We start from the raw sequence: 25765 nt of genomic DNA, 5'->3' as shown, positions 1-25765 counted from the left end.
TCAGGTCAGCTAGATTCTCTCCCCGACTAGATAGCAAAAAGAAAGCAAAAGGGTCCTCTTTTGCAGGTTTTTACAAGTAGTAGGTGTGTGTGTGAGGGGATGGTTGGTTTGTGCACACATGCATGTATGTAGGTATCACCATCAAACAAGAATATAAGCATATCAATACACCATGAATAAATACCTGCCTGCACCAGTGGCATAGTCAGGACTTTTCAAAGGGGACACTGCAACTTCCAAGGGGGCAAAATTGGCTACACTACTGGCATGTACCTGTCATCCTGTACATGTACAGGTAGGGGCAGGTGTGTGGGATGCAAAACTTGACAAATTGATATCAGGATTATATAACTGGAACAGGGAGGGTGCCTCTTTTGGCTCATCAGTGTTTCCTAATCTGATGGACTATTCCATTTGAAATCCATACACCCCCTATGAAAGATATGACCTTAATCTAGGGCTGCTAAGAAAACGCAATTGCATTTTTTGCGCCGCAATTTGCGTATTTTGGCTCCAAATGCGTTTTTTTTACATTTTTTTTTTGCGATTTTAAATTTTTTTTCGCGGATTTGGAGAGTCCCTGGACCTAACATCAAGTGCTTATATTTAAATATTTTTTAAAAAATGGATTTTTTATTTTTACTTCAATTTTTTTTAATGATGGTAGCACTTGATGTTAGGTCAGGGACTCTCAAATCCTTAAAAAATCGAGAATCACACATTTTTGCGTTTTTGGAAAATTGGGGTGCGTTTTTTGGCCTCCAAAATCGCGTATTCTTAGCAGCCCTACCTTAATCTTTCACACAGGGAGTGTAGATTTCAAATGGAATCACCCATTCAGGTAGCCCCACTTGAAATTCACACTCCCTGTGTGGAAGATTAAGGTAATGTCTTCCATAGAGGGTGTATGGATTTCAACTGGAATAGCCCAACGCTCATTACCTGTCATCTGAATTTCCTGCTGCTCCATTCGGTATCATCTTTGTATCAACCTGTTGATATTCCTTATAGTGAGCATGTGCGACTTCTAAGAGTTGTGCAGCCACACCCTTTCCTGTCTGCTCTACAAGTTTACTTAATAGACTTGTCTTGTCTTGCAGTAAGATATAGGGTTGCTCAAATTCCTTTAGTTCACCATTATCGAGCACCTGTAAGAAGGAAATATTTTATTGAAGATTGCAATTTTACTTATCAAGAACAGGTTTGGGGCATTTTCCCTTGATATTTCCCTGACAAATGTCACAATTTTCATGAGAATTATTTCCACTTTACAAAGGTTGCCTCAGGGTGCGAACTGTTTAAAACAACAACCTAGAGATGGAGAAGGAAGAATTCTTTCAAAAGGTATGAAATATGGAATATGTTTATAGCTGAATGGTTGTAGTACAGTTTAGATTCATGCATTGTATGCAATACATGAGTATGCCAAAATGGCAAAAATGCTTGCCCACTTGGGCTACTCAAATTTCCTAAGATTTCCTGATTTTGGCTGTTTACTCAAATTCACCGGGTTTTCCTTGTCTGAAAAAATGGATTTCATTTTCCCTGAATGGCTGGGACACATGTATGATATGATATGATATGATTTTATTAACCTGCACAACATCACGGCCAAACGGCCAAATTGCATTATACAAGAAACAAGAAACAAATAACATTAACAAATATTATGAAAGAAACCAATTACACATAATTATAAAGCAAAAAAAAAAAAAAGAAAAAAGGCAACTTGGCATGGAAAACAGCAGAGAGATGCAAAAGGGCACAATGGGAAGCCACCAGCACGCAAGCTACTACTGCTTATTCAACAGATTAATGTAGTAGGGAATGGGGCTTTCAGCAAATCTGCTTGTGCGTGCACGCAATTTGGAGATATGGGCTGCATTTCTCAGCTGTCTTCCATGGACTTCACTTCTACTAGGAGGGAGCAACATGTTGAGTGCGCTCTGATTTAGCAAGCGATTACTTGCGAACTTAAGCGAGTGTTGTTCCCTCCTGGCAGAGAGAGAGTCTAGCTTACATACATTAACTGCATTATCATACGAAATATAATTAGCACCCAAAATGATTCTGCATGCCCTTTTTTGGACTCGCTCAAGTGTACTTGATTGTTTAACAGTGAGCGATGAATGCCAAATGGCATCAGAGTATTCCAAAAGGGGACGTATGTAACCAACGTAAACTGTGGTCAGCTCCAAAACGCTGAAACCAAAACGTTTAAAGAGAACGGAGCATGAAGAGGCGTTTGTTAGCACACTTGGGCAACCTCTTCTTAAGTCTACTTAGAACCTGGTTTACTTAGAGTGTACAGAAAAGCATGCTACATGTACCAGGAGAAGACAAGAGGGATATCAAAATTAATGAACATAATTTTTCACCAGGTTCGCTGTCGAAAATAATAAAGAAGAAGTAGAAAAGTGATCCCGCCTGGGATTCAAACCCAGGACCTCCGGTTTACAAGACCTGTGCCTTAACCACTCGGTCACAGGTGTTTCCTGATTAGGCTGGTTGAAATTTGAACCTATAAGCTGTCACCTAAACTTATCTCCTCCCAGCAAATAGCCCACAGTAGCTAGACCCTAAATGCGAGAAATAAATTGCCATCCTCCCTGTAGAGGAAATATAACATGGAAAACATGTTTTTCCATGTACAAAAGGGACTTTTAATCATGTCAAAAATGTCTAAATATTGACTGATTTTGCATGTTTGTAAAAAAAAGGTGGCTTTGAGTCCCCAAAGCCACCACAGAGCAACTCACTGTAACTCAAGTTGTCTTAAGGAGGATGTAGGGTCATCCAAGTCTTTCACTTCCCCATCATAAAATACCTATAAAAACATGATAAATATGATTGATATTTTGTGCAGCAATGATTTGAAACATTTATTTTAAATTGTTTCAACATTGAAAAGAATGATTCTGGTGTATGATTCATTGGAATAGGATGATGGCAACAATGGCCCATGGGCCTTTAGCAGAAAGTGGAGCACCTTGCCAGAGAGTTGAGCTGCTTTAGCAGGGATACATGAATGATGCACACAGCTAAACATAGCAACTAGCAATAGGAGCTAATAGGGTTATTCTTATATAAGTTACTCAGACCATTTGCGCCATTGTCCAGTATCTTTATTTATCATATTCATATGGGATCCAAGGCAAATCAATATACCAAAGGAATAAAGCCCAGTTTTTGATGCAGGAAGAACCTGAAGTACTCAGAGAGTCTCAAGTGCGAGACCGAGAATGGACAGGCAACCAAATGTATGTGAAGTCATCTGGGAATGCCCAGGGCTCGGACCCAGGACCTCAGTGGTGCAAAGGAAGGACAAGTCTGCTTTCCTAGATATTCTTACCATGATTCTGTCTGAATCCATGATAGTATTCAGTCTATGAGCTATTGTTATCACTGTACATTCCTGGAACTTGCTTCGAATTGTCTCTTGGATCAGTGCATCTGTCCTGTATTGTGAAAAAATTCAAAACTAAAACTTAGCTACTTAAAATCATCAAACAATAAAATGTGTATACAATAACATTAATAATATTAAATGGCAGGTTATATGAAGATCATGACAACAAGGGAAAAAATTTATCAACATTGTTAAAATGTTACTTTAAAATGTGTTTTATTTGTGGGGAGGAGATAAGTTTAAGTGACCACTTATGGGTTTGAATTTCAACCAGCCTAATCATGAAGCTCCTGTAGCCCAGTGGTTAAGGTACTGGTCTCGAAAACCTGAGGTCCTGGGTTCAATTCCCAGGCGGGATCACTTTTCTACTTGTCTGCTTTATTATTTGAGATGGCGAACCTGGTGAAAAATGTGTTCATTAATATAATTCCCGTCGATCATGCCACTGTTTTTCCATATTATTCACATCCTTTTATCCCTTTATATAGCCTAATACACTAGTATTGAAACATTTTCTGACAACATTTTGCTAATGTTTTCAAAAACATAGAAAAATGCAGACTGCAAAAACAAAACCTTGCCGATGCAACAGTTCTGCCTCATGGAGAAATTTCTGAACCAATGAAATTGGTTAATTTCTGTCATTTAATTTTCCATTTTTGTCATCTGGGGAGCATCATTTGAAATCTAATATATCTGATTTATTTTAGAAAATGGCAAGTTTGTCATGGGAAATGATTTGATTTAGTTTTGGCAACAATTTTGTCACATTTCTGCAATGTTTGTATACAAGTCATGAATAATACTTCCTTTAACATAACAGACTATCCACAGAGTTAAGGCACAAAAAATGACTTAGTGCTGCCCTGTGTTAGTTTTGAGCCATATTCTTATTGGTAGTTGTATGTTAACCCCAGGCCCATAACCAGGATTTATTTGATGGAGCTGATTTTGAAAAAGTGGACTTTTTTTCAAACTTTTGACCTTTTTGGAGTAGGGTGCAGATTTTGAAAAGTGGACTTTTTCCCCAAAATTTGGACCCTTTTTGACCAAATGGAACTTTTTGGGTAAAAATAGGGGACTTTTGGGGTATTTGAGGATGAGGGGGGGGGTTATGGGCCTGGTTAACCCTCTTCACTCAGATGTCGACTGCAGATGACAAGTTCCAAATTGTCTTCAAAAATATCAGAATTGTGCATTTTCATGATCATATTTGGATGAAATATACATTAGCAGGTGGAAATATTGTAAGTGTAACCAATGCAATACTAGGCCTCTGCATATATTGTGCAATGCTTGACACATTTAATATTGCAGGATATGTGCAGCTTGTCCAGGGGCACTTTGTTAAAAATCAGCCGTTTTTTGGCGATTTTAGCCATTAAGCCCCCCTAACTCTGAAAGCCCCTCTGAGCCCCCACAGGAACAGATCCTGGACATGCGGTGAAATATGACGTGTTTTGACAAATCACAGTGTGTGGTTTTCAAAAATGGGTTGTGTGGGTAATATTAATGTCCTCCTTATTTAGGTCACTACAACAACCTTCTGAACCTTCTGAGTTTTTAGTCAGCAGGGCGGAATACCGCAAGTCGCTAACATAACTCTGGAACCTAGAGTGGATGAGTGCAGATATCAGAACCGGGGATGGTCCCCCTTCTCTTTTCGAATAGCTCTGACACTTTAACGTGCACAGGGATGAATCCTCCTGAACACGGGACCAACGGCGTTATGTGACTTCCGAATCACGGACGAAGCACATACACTACCTATATCTGCACGTGCTAAGCAGTGTATGGGGGCGAGAAGAAATTCTTCAATTAAATTCTGAAATTAATTACTGAAATGAATTGAAGGATTTCCGACCATATAGGAACTTTTTGGGAGGGAAGAGAATTTTCACCTAAGGCAAGCCCAAGGCTCGAACCCTCGTCGATCGTATCTCCCGGCCGGCAGCGCAACACCTAAACCACTCGGCCATCTCGCCCTCTGTATCTTTACATAGCAAATCAATATTAACACAAAAATATACCAGGCAGCCTTTGGTTTCATATTTTGGATCAGAAATCCTGATTTAATATCCAGAATGTACATAATAGTAACCTACAAATGATGACATCTCAACCTTATCTAACCTTCCTACAATTATACAGTCTTATCTGGTGGATACATGAGGTTTCCTCAACCTCTCAAGGTGACAAAAATCACAGGCTTCCCCTTTTCTTAACCAGTTTTTGTTTTATACATTTTTTCTTATAGCATATTTAGGCCCCAAAGAGTATGTCTCAAAGCTGCCACAGCGTTTGTTTTTTGGTGCACATTTATCTCAGAAACTTGTGTTTTTATACCCAAAATATAGGTAAAAATATGTTTAAAAGCATTTGTTGGTAGAATTGTATAATTAATATTTAAATTAGTGACAATATTTCTTATTATGTGTATAAGAATGTAAGCTTTGAAAGTTATGGGCATCTCAAGGTTATTTCACTGATGTGGGGCGGGGAGGGACGTTGAGACATATTTTTCCCCTTACAAATATTAGCTGGGTTTCTATTTTGCTATCATTATATTTCACATTACTGGGTGGGACATGGAAGGCCAAAGTTAACTTATTTCACAAACCTTTGAATTGTGGGTTTTAATTTATCCATGGGTGTGACCAAAAGGATGGGGTGGTGGACCAGAGTGTGCCACCTAGGCCTTCTAAAACACTTCCTTGTCTTTGAGGGAAAATGCTGTAGATTTTGTTGCAGACTGAACATGCTGGTTACACACCTGGATTCATTAAAGTGTGCTAATTATATTCATGATTATTTCTTTCATGTACCGATAGAAAGAAATGTGTCACATTCCCTGACACACATATGCATTAGTGTCAATTTTCATATTTGGTATGAAATACACAAACATGTTGTGAAAATGTTTGCCTAACTCTGATATATTAAACAACAAGCCTAAGACACCCTATAGGCATAAATCATTGTTTACCATGGTATTTTGTGGTGAACTTGCATTTCTTGATATTGTGTGCAAAAAAAAAGAGAAATAAAAAGGAAACCCCCCCGACTGACCCTGACTTTGGAGCTGTAAGGGCAATACAAGTTTTAGGCCTTATTATTCATTCATGCATAAAGTACTAGTACAAACATGCCTAGTATATATAATTCACTGATGATTCAGTAACCATGCCTAATCATTAAGAAACCCTTCCCATATCCAGACCATAGTCTCATCCTTATCGGAGCTCATGATTTCATGTGCCAAATACAATTAGGTCTACCCACGTGTAACTTATTAAGCCAGGTATGCATAACACAGGTGTGAAGGTGAGAAAGTATGAAACCCTAATAGAACTTGAACGCTGTGATAACCTTCCATATGCCAACACCAAGAGCAGACGACGACTTCATTTTGCACAATTTTTATATAAAATTGACTAAAATTTTATTCAAAATTTATGCCAATACATTAAAATGAGTACAAAGATGCCTAGTATTTGTTATTTTATAAATGATCACAATAATTTTAGATCAAATCGAACAAAATTGTTAACTTTCAGACTGAAATCTGCGGTTAGGTTAAGCTTAAGTATATAAAGATGGCAGTTGGATGGTTGTCAGGGCGTCAGATAGAACCTCCCATTACATGGTTCATTGACCACTGACTACTTCCTATGTTGTGATCATATAGCCTACGGGCCATTAGCTTCATTTACAGGGTCTATATCACTACTTTGTCTTCTCTCATACATAAAAAGCTTAAAAATCCTAACCCTATCACTTACTGTACCCCTAAGCCTAATCTTAATATCGAGGGTTGGTTGTTATGGGCGGGTGATATTAAATATTGCTCAGTATGCATCATTTTGGCCTGATGAGTTCACATGTAGGTGCTGGTCAGATTTGCAGACAGAAAAATATAAAACTTTCAACAGGTTGATTGCAATTTGCACTCACAGAGTGAACAAAAATTGCAATTTTACATATTTTGGATAATAATCAAAGTGACCAACGAAGATGCACACTGTAATTTTAATTGATTTGTGCTCATTACTTGAGCTGGTCTCCCCATAAGAGCCCCTTCTCTAACTACATCATGTCTTAACCAAGGGTCATGACTGCAGAGAGGAAGGAGGAGGGGAAGGAAAGAAAACTGAAAATTCAAGGTATATGAACCCTGTTTTGACCCGGGGTTTTGACCAATTCCTCTGAGTGGGGACATTACCTCCTCAGCCAACCAGACTGATTAGTGATTTCATACCTGTCCTAACCCAACCCTTATCCTAAATCCTATCCAAAACCCTCAGCGGGGATGGGGGCAAGTTTCCCCTTGGTTCAAAAAACAGCGACATAATTATCCTAGAATTATACTTTCCCAGTAAAGTCATTCTGGGAGCCACATGGTCACCCCGCATGGTCAGCTGGAAGACTTTCCAGTTTTGCCCAAGTTGGGAATTTTTGGGCTGTATGTCATTGAAAACCGTAATCCAAATGTGGCTACAGATGTGCTGGTATGTAGATCTACATAAAAACAAGTACTACTATGCCAAGTACTGATTCTTGAGATACAGCCTTTGGTAATATTTCAGAATGAATAGCATGCACTAGGATCTCACACATGCTCATCTATCAGGGTACAGTTCTTTAACCTTAATATATTTGTACATTCATTGTATGACCTTTGAATGCATTGGGTACAATAACAATAACGTGAGCTCAAATGTTGAGATATGATTGTCAAATGAAATAAAGGTTATTGAACTATGCCATTGGAAGTGAGACATTTGGTGGGGGGGGGGTACTCAAGTTTCACAGTGAGTGTACACATGCGTGACCAAAAAACACAAATTAAGGGTTCTTTTCAGAGAATGAACTTAAGTCACACAAATCCTGCTTAGGGGATCAAAAACGCCTGTTTTTAAACTTCTTTTTGGTGCTTTTAGGGCCATTTTAATGATCCCACTATTTCACAAAACATGTTCCCCTGGCATGTGATGCATTAAGAACATCACCCAAACATATATATTAAGATTTATTTTATCAAAAACCTGTAAGGGTGTACCTTTCAGATAAAATCCTGTTTATAGTATCTTTCAGGTACAATCCTGTAATGGGGTAAAATTTGTTGTGAAGCTGCGCTAAATGCTGTTTAGGGGTGTATTTTGCTCAAAAGGGCAAATCCTGTTTAGGGTATGTTTTGAAAGTCTCTGGTCAGCCATGTGTACACTGTGACACTTGAGTGGTCCCCTGGGCAGGGATGTGGGGAGGTGGCAGGTGGAACCTCCTATTTAATGGTTCATTGACCATTTAGTACTTCCTAGCAATGTCCTGTAACAGCCTACAGGTCATTGGCGGTTGGCGTAGCAAAGTAAGGTGGTTGGCAGTCCTACTTGTAAGAACTTTGATCTGACTTTTTAACACCTAAATGAGGACACACCTGCAACCGAGGACATCTACAGTCATCAGAATCAATCAAAATGCAAAGTGATGTGTGACTCACCGTTTAAACCAATGTCCACTTTTGTTAGGGTAGTGAGACCCCTTTGGAATTAAAAAGGTCTGGTGTGTCCTGTTGTTGTGTCCTTGATTGGGCCACAGATCTGTGGATGGGCGGTTAATTTTGGTTTGTGGTGACCACGGTTGGTGGGGTATTTTCTGGTCAAAAGGTTCCTGATTGCAGGTCTTTACAAGATCGGGTGGGAATAACCAGTGGCTATTCCATCAAAAAGCGGCTCTGATGAAGAACATCAAAGTTTTATGAAAGCTATACGTGCAAAGTATGTCTTGTGCCTACATTTGATTGAAGATAAGTGGGAATTTTCATAGTAAAATGATTGAAATCATGTTGTGTATATCATAACATGTTATTACTTTATTATATATTTTTGAATTTTACTCTATTTTTTTATTATTTCTTTATTTTATATAAATAGAGAAATAGTTTTAAAAAAAAAGTAGAATTCAAAAACATATAATGGCATGTTTCGTCAATTTGTCAGTATTAAAAAATATATATTGTGCACATTCTAGTGTGTGCATATACTCTCTTAAATATTCAAATTGAATATTAAATAGAAATCAGTACATTTTAGAGGTAACACTTGATCTACTAAGGTTGATCCCTACCATCAACTGTTAGAAGACTGAAATATTTCAATTGGTGAATTTAAGGGAGAATCAGAATCACCATCCTACCCTTTGGCAATGGAACAATGCAGTGATACAGAGAACAATTGATATTATTTTGAGTAGAAACCACATCATGTAATTAGTTCTTTAGGAATGTTAAGAACCACAGGTTGTCTATACCATACCATTGCTCCTAGATCAAAGGAGGCAACTTTACGGAAATTGGTCTCTTCAAATTGGGCTAATCATGTTGTTCTTACTCAACATGAATGTCCACTTCAGATGTTCAATTACTTTTAACCCTCTTCATGCGGGAGTCGACTGCGGATGACAAGTTTCAAAATTTCTTTCAAAATATATATTTTTCATGACCATAATGGAATCAGCATGTAAAATGCATTAAAATGAGTACAAACAAGTCTAGTATTGGTTCAGTGGTTCTTAAGATAGCTCTTGATTTATGTTGAACCTATGGTCAGCACGGAGAGCATTAATCCTTGATTTGCTGTTGCTATGAGTGAATAAAATGCATTCAACGTTGTTTACAAAATTTTCAAAAAGAATCAGCTTCAGAACATTTTCCTTTTATGATTCAAAATTTGCATAAAATGAAAAGAGTACAAATATAGAGAGTATTGATTCAACATAAGTTTACTTCACACAGATAATCACATGGCTATGTCCTATGTTTAAAGCACATGCCCCAAATGTTAGCAGAACACTTGGCATTTAAAGAGTCAAATATCTCACCAACGCATTAAAAAAACCTGTAAAGTGTTGCCGCCGACTTTTGTGGTGTGCATCATCACCATGGGGTTAAACCGGGTTGATACTTAACTCTGGATCAAGTGAATCCCCCAAGGTAGGCCTCCCACTGACATAAATATTTTAGCTTTTCTCAGTCTCACCTTAGTCCTTAAGGGGAATACATCACAGATCACGGAAAATCTTCAGGAATACCCAAATTTTGGCATCATTTTACGATTTTGATTGACATAGATTTGAAAAATACAATAATGTTGGCGTGTGTGTCATACAATAACCCATGCCACCACACTGAGTAGTATGTAGTTAAGCTTACTTAAGCTTACTCTGTGGAATCCGATTGACAGTACATATCAGCGGTAGGTTAAATGGCTCAATAGGAGAGAAATTAAACCATTTGTAAACCCGTGCAGAGAAATCCTATTTGTAGTAATGTCACAGGGTAAAGATGCTAATCTAAAGAGAACATCGTATGGGATGCGATAAGCTCTAAGTAGGCCAAAGGTGGTAATTGTGGAATTGAGATACAGGTAAAAATAGGGAGCAAAAAATGATAAAATATATAAGGAAATTGGCATTATAAAGGCTTATAACTTTACAACCAAGTATGCTGGGGATGTAAGGATTACAGTAATAGTATGCCTGGTTGCTGGATAAGTTGATGATGCTGAAAACTCAATTTTCAAAATTCCCTCCTTTGGCCTGAATGGATCACATCATGTTACATGCTCACATGGGACATTATGTAACATTGCGTGAGATGGAGAGGTGTGTTTGCTTAGTCTGTGTGCAAAAGATTTCAAACTGAGTCTGTCTTTTCAATCTAGATCGATCTGAGCCAATCTTATCTGCAGGCCCACACACAAGGCAAAATGAGGGGGAATACCCATGGGCAGAGACTAGAAGTGGCCCCAGAGAATATGTAAAGGGCCCAAAGTTAACCCGACTGGCCTAGCATTATAGGGGCACATGCCCCAATTGTAGATCCTGGTATCCCCCACAATCAGGCTCGGTGCCCCCTCCATCGAATGACTCATGCTATGACACTAGTAAAGCCGATCCAAATAGTCATCTTTTAGGTCTTCTGGATCAATTCTGGTCAGATTTAGATCTAGCTATATCTACTGCTGTTATATCATGGGACGAGCAAGATTGTTATCTTCAAAGAACAATAATGTAAATTATGTGAGATGGAAAGAGATTAAAGCCAAAGAGTCCTCAAAATTACCCTGTGTGTAATGATATGGTAAATCTGCCATATTGGTTGTCGCTCATGGACCGAGGGCAAATAGTTTACCTCCGGCAAAAGCCCGAAATCAAACAATAATTTGTATCTTTTAATCTTGTCTGTTACAGGTTTGCAGCTCAGTGCTTAGCTAGTGGTGGCACCAGAACAAAAATTGAGGGGGCAAGGGGAAAAGTAAATTTCAGGGGGCAAATATCTACAAATTATGCGCAAAATTGCTGCAAAAAGTGGAAATTTTGTAATTTTTGTGTTATAACTGGGCGCATCTGGGAAGGCAAGAGTTCTGACTGGGGGATTTCTCCGCCATGGTGCCGTCTCTGAGCTTAGCAAACATTTTTGGTACAACTCTTTGGTTCAACCTCATTGGTGAGATGGTAAAGTTCTTTAGCTCCCTCAAGGCTAATTACACTTTGAAGAACAAAAATATACAAAAAAGTCTCCATATACACTGCTTCTGTTTCTTGCAGCAACACTAACTACATGACCAAAGGTTATTGTTTGATTAATGTATGAACCATTTTCCTATGTATTTTCATCACAGAAATTTTTCCAACGTAATGCTTTAAAAATGCCCTCATTTGTGGCACCTCCCTGATTTCCCAGGCATTTTAAGTTGTACATTTTTCCCAGTTGACAGAAACAGACCTGGGAAACATGATTGCCAGGGTTGGTTTGTTACATCCAGCACCGAACCATGCTGGCACCATGGGGGAGAAATACCCCAGTCAGAACTCTTGCCTTCCCAGATGCCCCAGATGAAAAGGGGTTTATTTTAACATTATTGCCTTATTATATCATTATTGCTTTTACCAGAAACCTATTTTTTCCCAAGTAGTCACTGACACCCCTTTGTTACACCCTGCCCATCCCAGTGTTCGTTCGTGACCCCCTTGCCCCTTCCCAACATTGCCACTGGCAATCCATAGCTAGAGTTGATGTGATAACCCTGATTCAATTTGCCTGTATTGACAAGATTTTGTCTTCCAATGATTATCATCAGCTCTAAGCCAAGACCTTGTCATGACTTAATTAACACCTGTATTTCAATGCCAAGTTTACACTCTATCAAGTTAAGTAGAGCTTATTTGTGACCTCACACTTTGTAACATCCATAGCCTTAGGAAGGGGAGGAGTGCAAACTGCTGAGCCTCACAATTTTGTCTCTATCGTTTGGTGCTGGGTGTAACAAACCAACCCTGGTAATTGCACTCCAGTCACCACTGACGGCTGCTTCTCAGAGCACTATTCGAGGGCATCTTGATCAGAGGAGCTGAGCCAGTTCTATCTGAATGAGCCTTAGGACCCCACACTTCGCGCTCAAAAAGTCAGCCTTTTAAAAATCCACACCACATATAAAAAGCCCTGGCTACAAGCCTGTCCGTTAAGATCTAGAAAAAGAAAAACAGAATGAATTAGGCTTTACCCTTACAGTTTAAAACACCCTGTATGTAAAACATGGCCTTAATCTCCACACAGGGGATGTGACTTTCAAATAGGGTTACCTGAATGAGTAATTCTATTTGAAATCTGCACCCCCTTTGTGGAAGATTAAGGTCATGTTTTCCATAGGAGTGCATGGATTTGAACTGAAATAGCCCATAAAAGGATCAAAACTTCACTTAAGAGCAAAAACCTAACTAAACCAAGGCATTTTTTCCTGAGCTTGAAAACACATCACCTGTCTTATAAAATTTAAAATATTAACACAGGGATTTATAAAGGTATTACTTATATCCACCAAGTGTATCTCAAGGCGCTGTTGTGAAGTGCAATTTAATGCCGCTGTAACACAACAAGTTGAATTGGACAAGGGACAGGAATGGACTATTCCAGTTGAAATCCATACACCCTATGGAAGACATGACCTTAATCTCACACACAGGGAGTGTGAATTTCAAATGGGGTTAACTGAATCAAAGTCTTCTAGCCAGAATACTTTGCTTGAATGGTTGGTACAATTTGAAATCTACACCCCATGTGTGGAGGATTCAGGTCATGTCTTCTATCTATAAGAGTATAAGGGGGCATATGGATTTTAACTGGAATAGCCCAATATGGGAAGAGGTCTGATTGAAATTGCAGGAGGAAAACCCAAAGTCCACAAATTTTCTGTTAGATGTATACAACAGTTAAATTCTTGTAAAAGAACTGTCAAAAAGTTTTAAAAAACAGGCCCAATGAGTATGACCCTAGTTAACACTAACAATTAAATAGACAATTAAGGTTTCAGGAATTTACAGCATTGCAGAATTTCCTATTTTTAATCAAATTCCTAACAATTTCCAGATTTTAGTCAAGGATTAACCTCTAATTGAATCATATATTTATCCAACAAATTTATTTTTAAGGATTTTTTGATTTGGAAACAGAAATAAGGTAGACAAGGATAATTTGTAATACGATGATTTTGATTTAATTAGTTAAAAGTAATTTAATATAGTAATTAATCTGACATTGTTTCATCCCGGAGCGTTTTTTCCCTGGTTGAAGGTGTATGGGGATGTGCCACGGTTTTGGATACCTTTTCAGCAATATGCGTGGGTTTTCAGTTAAGAGCAGTACACCCAAAATGGCATCATCAACCAAAATAATTTTACAAACATAAGTAATAGATTTTCAAAAGTCTTAAATATAAATAGTGTGTTTGTGAGAGAGAAAGTAGTTTTTAAAGGGGGTAACCCTATTGGTTTTGGATATGGATTGTCTTTAAAATTACATAATAATATCAAATATCTCCCCTTTATGCTGCTTTGTGAAAAAAGCGAGAGCATTTTCAGCGTAAATGTGAATAAATAGCCAAATTTGCAATCCAATACCTTGTATACGTGAATTGCATTCTGGGTAGGCATGCAACAACAACAATTCCCGTTCAGATGACGAATGCTGACATGCTGCAATGCCGGCCCGTATTGAGCGGAAAATATTTTGTTTTTTTTGTTTTTTCGCACCGTTTCAGAAAAAAGGAAACAAAATATATTTCCCCTTGCAATATGTACATTTCAAATTAATATAAAAAGTTTGGGTTAAAATGGAGAGAAAAAAAACCTTCCGATACCGGGTTTTGAACCGGGTACCTCTTGGGTAAAAGAACGGCGCGCTAGCCAATTGAGCTATTTCACCAACTGAAATAATCAAGGAATTGTTTTAATTATATCGGCGGACCGTCTCCTCAGCACTTAGCGTAGTCTCCTACACAGCCAGTTTGCGTCGGTCTGACACTCGTCGATCCTCGTGATAGCCACATACAGTCTGGCCGCGAGACTACACTTAGCGTAGTTCGCTTTTTTCTCTTCCCATGCTCCGAAGAAATTTTTATTGTTTACAAACTGGTATACCTGTAAAAACCGCTGTGATTCATGATTTCTCCGAAATACATCGACTTGGGCGTCAAATTTCAGGATAGTAATGAGAAAAATAGTATCTATTATGTGATACCAAAACCTCATCAACAATGAAAAAAATCGGGGATGATGCTGTCGATCGGGTCACGGACCTTTAATGCAAATTTAAAATTACAGGGGCTGGTATATAGATCAAACAGTGAAGTGTTAATACCTTTGGGCTTGACATATCTGTATAGATCTGTGCTACAAATGGAGTATGATGAGTAGCCATCTACAAGTACTATCAAAACACTTGTTCTAAGAATCCTGATCACTTTAACATACAGGCAGCAAAGTACAGATACCTTAAGATGGTCAATTTGACCCACTTCTCATCAGACAGAAGATGGGTCATACTATAAACCCAGATTTATTCTGGCTCCACAAGGCTGGTTCATCATTGGCAGGCAAATTGGGTATGGCCAAAGGCAGGGTGGTGGTAGTTTGAGCAGTAAATGCCAGGAGGGGTTTGCCCCGGGGATCACTCTCGCACAAAAGTGCTATACCCACATCCATCCAATAACCTCTGAGATGCACCCTAAATGGCGTACTGCACTCAATCTTATACCCCAAGATTAAGTAATATGTAATAGCTAATGGCATTAAGTTAATATCAGGCTTTAGTTTAAACTTTCAGTATCTCCTGCAGAAGATAAAGAGAAACCATATGAAGAAACAAAATAAAAATTTTCTTACATAAAACATTAAATTAGGCCAATTTCACCATTTATTTTCTACTTCCAAGTCAACCAGCAAAGTATCTAACCCTAAACGTTGAAGGATTTAGCTGTTAATGACCTCTAAACGCACTACCTTCTGAAAAAGTACCCCCTTTTCAAAAAGATGTCAAGGCTACTGTGTGGTGAAAAATGAAATAGACCCATTTTTGACATGTTTCTTGAATACGGGTGCACAGCAAGACAATTGGTTAGTGACCCCAACTCCCGGGGATTGCTAACATAGACTACATGTGATGGGCTGCTCTGATGATGATCCTTTCCCGCTTCCTCTGCAGCTTCTTAGACCTGCTATTTTAGCTTGCTGTGTGTTATTTCCAGCGTTTGAAATAATCCCTATCACAGTGCAACTTGCACCCCAAAATTTGCCTGTTGCGATACAACTTAAAAAGTGTGGTGCAAAATTGCGATACCACATTGTACTAACTTAATGTGTTGATTGTCTGAGACTGCACTTCAATTTGCCTTGCATCATCAGAATCAGATGAATTGCACCAGAACTTTCAAAATGGGGTGCAAAAGTACACCCAAGGTTAAAAAACTAATTTGAAAACAAGTTACTTCTATATTGAAGTTTATAATTCGAAAACCCCTGTACCTCTATTGGCCATCTGACTCAGCTCCCTACCATACAAAGTATCCAAAGTGGGAGTTTTAAAACTTTTGCTCTAAATTTCCCAATTCTATTGCACTTGCATCAGATCAGGGAAGTGATCAGACATGCAAGGTATATATACACCTATCCGACTTCGCCATTACTGCGGTGTCCCCGATGTAAAACTGCGGTGTCCCGAGGTCGGGGGTTCCATCCATTATTTTATTGTGTGCTATACAGAATTGTACCCGGAATTGTACACAACAGTGATATTCAATACACAATCATGAGTATTGAATTACTGAATTAAATCTCCGCTCTGGTACATCTGTGTTGCCGTCAATAGAGGGCCAAATACAGTAAACGCTTCGGATTGGTGTATATGTTGCCAGTATACTTATTTCTGAGTACAAAACTGCAGGGACTGCAACCCGTGGATTGCCAAACGATCAAAATCAAAATTTCCAAACATTACATTGCCATAAAACATGAAGCCACTCACTGGGAGCTTCACTCCAGATCTCCCAGGACATATCATCTGATTATTCATCTCTTTGTACTATTTTTGATTGTGTAAAATTACCTGTTCCCTTGGACATTATTACAGCATTTACATGACTTATATGACCTATATTTGTGCTTATCCATATCTGACAACTTGACCTCATTTTGGACTCATCCTCCTGCCCAGTCGGGTCATCTCCCCACTGACCCTGCAGACACCTGTATCTCACTCCTTCATCACACAGATCCAACTACACATGCTCACTTCTGATAACCATTCTTTAGGGATCTCTGTATGATACATCATCAGAGACCAATGATTTACGTGAAAAAAATAGCAATTCGTGCAGCAAAATGGCAAATTATGTTGACAAATCTGTGCAGTACAAGGGAAATTTCATGTCTCATCGCGGGATTTCACCGCACATAAATCCATGGACCCTGTACATCACAACTAATACATTACATCAGTGGTGAAGTAGATTACCTCTATCTTGAGCTAGTTCTAATGGCTGGTGTAAATGTGCTCTATCCCAAGTGTTTAGTTGGCCTATATGATGATTTCACCAGACTGGGATGATAGTGAGGATAGATGCTTATCCACAGGGCAATACTCTGTCAGACAAATCAGCCACAGCTCTAATTTTTCCAGCCTTATTTATCTATTTGAGGCGGTTTGTGTTCGGTCAAAATAAAAACTTGAAATTGGGACCACATGTAGAATTATGGAATTGGTGTCACATGAAAGTATGAATCAAGTTGAAAAAAAAAATGACTCAAAACTGTTTTTAGTTACAACCTTTAAATAGAAATAGGCAATTCTTTTTCCCGAGCTGGCTAACCAGCGAGGGATATTAGAGCCCAGTGAACATGAGACTTCATCAGAAATGAGGGAGATCCACACGTCCTAAAAAGGGATTAGAATCTTCTTTATCTGAACTTTATGTCAAATTTTAATCGTGATATTTAGAGTATGGTTTGCAGATTCGCTGAAATGTTAATTTTATTGCTTGTAGGTTTTATATCATGAAATTTGATTTACATCACTCGAAAATCAAAATTTATTTGACATGCATAAGAGTCTACATCGTCAGCGTTATAAAGCACGATCATTAAAAATCATCAAAATTCAGATTTTGGCATCTTTGTTAGCGTCATAGATGTGCTAACATAGCCTGCTACTGTTGAAAGCCATGTATTAAAGACAAAATGAGACATTTTACATGAATCTGTAATTTTTATACTTAGGTAAAGAAATTAACTACATATAACTTTCAAACAGCAACACTTACCTCATGCTAAATGTTTTATCGCGAGAAGTATGTAGAGTATAAATTAATTTTTATTGCGCGATAAGACCGTGGCAAATTTTTCTGCATCCCATATGCCCCAGCTCAGGCAGTTTTTTCAAAGACCTTGTTTTGTATTGTCACCTTGCCCTTTAATTGAACATGTAAGCATGGTAAGTAAAACTTTTGGTGAGAAAAGCTCTAAAGTTTGGTTTTTATTTAGTTTTTAATAAGGATGTCATAACTTAAATCCATTCTGCAGCTTTTGCTGGCAAAATGAGTGTATATCCCTTTAAGATTGGCAAACATTGAATTGATTGACTGAGCGGGATATGCTTAGTTTACTAGCAGTCAGTATCCACTCAAAACTGGCTTCATGTTGTTATTCCTACCTACTGACTACTCTCATCATGATATCTTTATAAATCTAATTTCATAGGTTCATGCTATCAGATGCAGAAAGAATGGATCTCTTATGACAGTAATGTTTAGGCCTAAATATTTTACAAGATGTTATTACAGCATTGGCCTAATGAAGATATATGACACCTGACTACTTATGCCACCAATATACTAGTGTCTTTTTCAGAAGGGATACAAAACATCTTTCAAGGGTGGAAAAGTTTGACAAAAATTATCATAAAAGGCCTAAAATCTTAAAAATCAGGGTGGCCAGCACCCCACATAGGGGCAAGAGAGGGGAAAGACTTCTCACAGGGGGAAGCTCTCCCCCTTTTTCCCCCCTCATCTTGGCTATGCTGCTGACTAGTCTACAATTCTGAACTTGAGAACCATAGAACCAGTAAGTAGGCAAAGCAACATTCAAGAAATGCCTAAAAATCATGGCGGCCATCATGAGAGCGGGGGCAAGACATCCCCCGGAGCCGAGAGCTATCCCCATCCTTTGCCACCCCTTCCCCATCCTAAAGGTCAGTTCATACTATGTCGCAATTGCTTTGCGGTGGCGTGGTGCGTTGCCGATATATCGATTACTTTTTGCCGCAACTCGACGCATTTCCAAGTTAAAATGTATTTAACTCTATTGCGATACCGTAATGCAGTATTTTGCAGTACGGCACTGTACCGCAGCGCAAAGCAATTACAGTGTAGTATGAAGGGACCTTAAGTCAGTGATATCTAAGTGGACATCTTATATCATATGTCAGATATGATGATAAGTATAAGAATCAGATATGAGTAGCTGTACTTTTACCTCATTAGATATGTCTGGATTTCTCATAAAAACAACTCTTGCACTAATAGGGCTAGGGTAGATTCCCGGAGTAGATTACAATTTGATATTTTTCCCTTAAAAGGATGCTTTTAATATTTTACACTAAATCCAGCTTGCTGTAATGACAATAGCATATGTACACATTAGGTGATTTCCTTTGACTACTAGACTACCAAAACAACTATATAGGAGCACAAAATGATAGTTTGATACCTGTTAATACCATAATTTGTATCTCTTTTCTAGCTTAAGGCCCGGGCTTAAGGTAAGGGCCGTAGGTTTTAAATAGGGGATGGATTAATTGGCCTAGTTCTTGTCCGGGTTTTTGATTCAAAGCTTAAAATTGAATTCCAAAGCAAACTCTGGCTTTCTTGTACTAATTTGAAAAGCAATTGTTACTAAAAGTGTGCAATTAAGCTCCAAGGCAACTTTAATCAGAACTAAACTGTCTCATCATGACAAATAAGCAAACAAATTGCCTTTGCCATAATTTATACAGAGCTGGATTTACCTTTTTGGAGGCCCTGGGCCAGGCCCCGAAACGCACTCAAGTGCCCAGTTTTGGTGTAGGTATAAGATTGATAGTGGCAGCGGGGAGATGAGCATAGGTTTTACTTGGATATTTGTGCACGGGAAGCATGCAAAAATTATTAAATTCAGACAAATATAGCCCAAATGAAGGTGAATTTTGGTACGCAAAGGGCAATTGCAATTTTACCCAATTTTGGCCAAAAACAAGATGTTTTCGGGCTAAAAAGGAATATGCTCAGGGCCATTTTGGGGCCCTAAAATTTGAGGGCCTTGGGCCCGAGCCCATCTGGCCCAATGGAAAATCCGGCACATGATTTATAAACTGAGCAGAAGTTTAGGATAAATTGGGTCAAGAAATATTTTGTTAAACTCAATTTGTTGTCTTTTTTTCTTCAATGTTAATATTCAGTTCAAACATACTAAAAGACAGCAAATAGAATCCTTTTGAATCAATTTATCCCCAAGATATCAACATTGCAATGAAAAGAGTTCAACTTCATTAACTTGACAAGATGCCACACTGTTTAAAACGTTTGTTCAGGGGCTGTTCAGGTGACTTGCTTAAATGACTAGTCATTTTGAAACAACTTTTTAAACATTGTTTTAATAGTGGCAAGACTATCATTGACAAACATAATACACAAACAGACATGCATACCTTGGGTCCACATTTGCAGTAGCCTCATCCAAGATTAAGATACGATTGTGTTTTAAGATGGCTCTAGCTAAACAGATAAGCTGACGTTGACCCACAGAGAAATTTGATCCACCCTCTCCGACATCCATCTCCAGTTTCTCTGAAGACTCTTGCACTACCTGGTTTAGTTGCACCTATATATGAGAAGAAGAAAAACACAATATTTGAAGAATTTTGTTTTCTTTTAAATTAATGGTATCAATTTTGCAGAAAATGTTGGTACATTTTGGTTTTGGGTTTTCAATTGGATTTTTCATTCATACAAAGGTGTGCACATTTCAATCTTTCCTAGAATTTTTTGAAGGTAAATAAGACATTTGACATCTATTCGGGTTGTTCATTGATGAACTTCTTGGTACTTAGTGTGCAATTTAACATTGGGGGCATGGGGGAGTGAATTTCAAATTTCAGTGAGGTCAAAAATCATAATGTTTCTGCAAAATTGCCACAAAAATTGAAAATTTTTCATATTTTGGTTGTTATAGGGGGCAAGATCTCTGACTGGGGGATTTTCCCCCATTCCTTGTGGATCCACCACTGATCCCATTGTAAACCAGGATATGGTCTACCTTTGGGGTTTGGATAATTTAAAATTGGTTTATTACATTCTGTCCTGGTCTTACACTCAATACTTTAGTGACAATTTGTGACTTTGATACCTGTTCTAGTTCTCATCATCCTTTCTTGACCAAGTGTCCTGCACTTCAAGGAACTCAATCAACCAGATTCAAACTTCACATTGTATGTGGGTCAATTTTTCATTTAAAACAGTCAAGAATTATATTTGACTAAGTATAACAAGATGACATATCACTAATGACAAATCTGTTAATTTATAAGTAAACCTTAGATTAGTATGGGAGGGTCAGTTACACCCGTGATGAATGATGACACCACAAACTTACAACATTTTTTTTATTTCTCTAATTTATATATTAATTAATATCATCTGTGCTTGTGAATCCACTAAGCTTCAGATTTCCTCTATTTTTATATGCTGCATCCTTGTAAGCTTAGGGATTTGTTCCCAGATTAATTGAGATTAATTCTTTTACTAAACCTAACATGGTAGGTTGAATCTAATCTCCTTTGCAGTCTAAATTTGTATGTATGTTTTACCTACTAAAAAAAATTGGGTTTAAAAGACTTTTATATGGTCATGAGTTCAGCAGACAGCCAAATCTTTATTCAGCTTTAAATAACTTCAAATTATTTTTGAACTAGCGTACAAGGGATAACTTTAGCTCTAGATGGCAGCATATAAATTTTTTAACAGTGAAATATGTTGACTGTACTGCACTGCACTGTCAGCTATAACACTGTATGCCGACCTCTTTCACTTAGTTAATGAACACCGGTAAAAATAAATGATATGCTGCCATCTAGAGCTAAAGTGTTTGATCCCTTGTTCTCTAATTCAAAATAATTCATGTGTATAAACATGAATTTATCCAAAAAAAAACAATCCGGGTTCGGCTGTCGGCCGAATGCGTAACGATACCTGAGATTTTCTACACAAAATGTTTTGTCCACTTTACCACCAAATTATCAACAATTATAGGCCAATATGATGACATTTATCATGTCTCATGATTCTCTGATCGCCCAGTCATCTCAAAACAAGGTTCTAACCACAAAGTGTGTCAGTGCTGTGTGTGCGTGGAAAATGTCCCTAAATTTTTTATTACATTGAGGGAAAATTGGGCTACTTTCCGAAAATGTACCCGAGTACTCGGTTACATCAGTTGCACCAGTTCTGGTTTAGTAAATTGTTGATAATCCTTCAAGAAATTGTCTCACTTATTTTCAGTTTTGTTTTTGAACCTGACTCAAACAGTCAGAGGAAAAGATATAACTCAAACTATAAATCTGATTAGATCATCTCAGTTTCTGCACTTAACCCTAACCTTAACCTCAAATGCAGATTCTGATGAAGCAGTCCGATTAAATTAAACTACTTCAGAAAGCTTTCTCATGAAGCAGACAGATTTTGCCTGAATTTTCACAGCTGCTGTTAAAGACTGTAACAGAATACAGTCAATATTCTCCAAAATTCTGCTATGCACTACCACAAAAATTAAAAACATTATTTCTTGAATTTTCTGAATCAGGAGTAGTCATGAAGATGCAGGCCAATTTTATCTGATGCAATGGCATGTTTTACCACACAGCCTTAGGTGTATTTAATCATGTCCTCCACACTGTTAGTAATAATCATGGATGTCATTAATACCAAGTCCTAATACCATCTGGAAATCAGTACATCTTTAATGAGTGAAATCTTCACTTTCTAATCAGGACTATTTTTATCACACATTTTTATTCTGCTATGATAAGTTCAATCATGGAAGTATGATGGTTCAATGTACTCATGGCAGAAAGTTTGTGAGTAGACACAGTCTGCTCATCACCAGCTTAAATATGTGTTACAAGGTTCATTTACAAGTGATGTTCATATGAACCCATACATCTCAAGATTTCACAGACTTTGGTATAAAACACTTAATTATATCCAAACTGGCTATTGCACCTAAACCAGGTCACTTGTGGATAAAGTTAACATTGGACAATAACACTTGAGTTTGGTATTAATTGCCACAGATTTGATTTGGCAAAATGAGAAGCAAAAAGTACTTAAATTAAGTATGCAAATATGCAAATTAGCATGTTGCAAATGGGCAATATGATACTGTATAGTGTTTTGTGAATTGTTTTCTTGTTTCTTAGCAAAATAGTAGAAGATGTGATAATTATTAAGCGTTTTCTGCCAAAATCATGAATATAGTCCATAAACATCTCAAAAAAAATAACTAACCCCCCTTAAATAATGACCATTATTCAAAAATTGTATTACAAATCTGAAAAATGCACTGGAAGCAGAATTTATTTCGACACCTCATTTGTAGCAATTGACTAAATATTGACATCACAGCATACATTTAAATCAATGTAACCCAAGATTTGAAAGTTGCAGTAAATTGTATTGATTTTGTATTCATTGTAATGGAAGGAAATCTGTGGTGTAATGATATCTGAGTGTTTTTGTATTGTGAAAATTTGTATGTAAGTGCAACTTTCAAATCTGGACCTGCACCGGTGTTTTATTGTTTTCTGGGCTATCGTATCAAAGGAGGTGTCAAAATGCGCAGAAATAAATTCTGCTTCCAACGCATTTTACAGATTTGTAATACAATAGCCCCTTTTTGAATAATGGCCATTATTTAAAGGGGGTTAGTTACTTTTTTTGAGATGTTTATTATCTCAAGTTTGATAGTGATGTGGATGTGTATCACAGCTTTGAATTGCATGTGCTACCATAATCTCGCATTGCGTACACACACATACATGAGTAGCTTGTTGCCACCATTGCCTTGTACCCAAAAGTAAAAGCACTAATGTTGCAATTAAACTCAAGTTGAAACTAAGTATCAATGAAGTATTTTTTGTAATTTCAAGAATCAATGTTTAAAACATCCTTTCAGAATTGACTTGGTGCAGTATCAGTGCTATGAAATCATGAATGCATCACCCAGTCTCATATGCTCATACACCTGGTGAAATCTTGCATGCTTGCTTGCTTATTTGGGATGGTTTCCCCAAACCACAGCAGCTCTCCATGTCCTCTTGTCTGCATCACAGTTCCCAGGTCTGAAGCTGCGGTAGAAGCTTCCAGTTTTCTGCTTGAGCACATCTAAGTATAGAGACCTGTGTTTCTTGCTCCATGCTACAGGTTCACTCTTCCTCCTGAAGCGGTGTCCAGCGAAGCGTATCCTCCTTTCTCTGATCTTCTCTGAGAGAGTCTTGGAAGATCTCCATACAGCTCTTTGTTACTTATGTGCTGTTTCCAGTTGAGGTTGTACACTGCACTAAGCATCCATATATTATAACAGACTCTACTGTTGCGCTGAAGACCCACAGTTTGAATTTCTTTGGTAGAACAGGGGAAATCTTAAGATTATCAAAAATCTTAAGATTTTAACCACCATGTGGATATGATTAATTATACCTTAGAGCTAATGTACAGCTGCTTAACCATGATCCATATAATTACCAAAGGTTCATCCAGCCTCTGGGACCAAATTAACCTTAGGTCAATTTGGGGTCAAGAGGTCAATATTTCATATCATCTGATCCACAGCAGTTCTAGTTTGAGGCTATAGGTACCATCTGCTATGTATGGCTATGTAATGAAGAACAAATTATCACCATCATAATGGGCCATTAAAGTTTTAGCAAGTAATAGTATAAATTAAATAATATGGGGGCCGGGGAGGCTTTTGATTGCCAGCTTACCGGGTCCTAAGCAAAAATCTTTACTATTCCTTTTTGACGGCCGTGCATTACGGTGGATATTGGGCAAAGCACTCACAAAAGCAAAAAAGTACAAAATTTGCACTCACTTATTTGATAATAACTTGTTGATATAGGTCTAAAATAAGATAAAAATGATAAATTTAATTGATTTTGTCAGCCTATTTTGAGGCAAGGGGAATCAAGCCAAGTTTCTTTCTTGCTTTTACTGTCACACTACTTTGAACCAATTTGCCGATTATATCCATACTCCAGTAATGTAAACATCAATATTTTCACAGCCTGAAAGTTTCAAAATTGAGAAAGAAAACTCATTTTTGTAGCATAGCATTGTTACAAATTCTTAAATTCTCCAGTTACTCAGTCTTTAATTGCAAAATACAAAATTTCTTGCATGAAAATGTCAAGGATCATTGGTAGTTGCAGATTGGTGATATTTCATGCACGTGAAACAGTGTTGTAGGTCTCCGGAACAGACAGGAAAGCAAAGCAGTTTCTTATCGCAGATATATAGGGCAAAATACAATCAAAGTGAGAGTTTTAGTCTCCAAATCATCTTTGAAACCTGTAACATAAGCCCGTATCTAACTTCTTACATATATCTTCTGGACAATAACAATAAGAAAAACAGATTATATGATCTAGTTTAAATTGAAACTTGACAAATAAATCATTGTTTTCATCAAGTTGTCAACATTTGTTACACTATTTAATGCATAAATGGTAAAGTTTTATAAGCTGTGTTTAGCTTCACCTAATTCTGCCTGCAGAACTGAATAAAAACATGAGACCAATGAGGTTTCTTTATGAACAGAGGGACATCAAGAATGTCTTCCCATAATGCAATGTAAAACTAATAACCAAGGATTAACATATCATACTGAAGTAGAACTGGCTCAATTCACTCTGATTGCGATTCTCCAATTGCCGTGCTCACA

At 37.7% G+C, this 25765-nt stretch overlaps 1 protein-coding gene and 1 non-coding gene across 2 annotated transcripts in view; one reads left to right on the top strand and one right to left on the bottom strand.

Annotated features, from left to right (window-relative positions):
- The window catches only part of LOC140137251 (ATP-binding cassette sub-family C member 4-like), a 108571-nt gene that overhangs the window by 12691 nt on the left and 70115 nt on the right, over positions 1-25765 (bottom strand). The window contains 3 exon segments of the mRNA XM_072158898.1: positions 943-1148; positions 3353-3458; positions 20478-20650. Coding sequence (XP_072014999.1) covers positions 943-1148; positions 3353-3458; positions 20478-20650 — 485 coding nt within the window.
- Trnas-cga (transfer RNA serine (anticodon CGA)) lies at positions 3696-3769 on the top strand. The gene has a single exon. It is a non-coding gene; the product is annotated as a tRNA-Ser (tRNA).

This window comes from Amphiura filiformis, chromosome 17 (assembly GCF_039555335.1).
Source record: "Amphiura filiformis chromosome 17, Afil_fr2py, whole genome shotgun sequence".
NCBI classification, from domain to species: domain Eukaryota; kingdom Metazoa; phylum Echinodermata; class Ophiuroidea; order Amphilepidida; family Amphiuridae; genus Amphiura; species Amphiura filiformis.
This window is presented reverse-complemented; position numbering and strand designations above follow the sequence as displayed.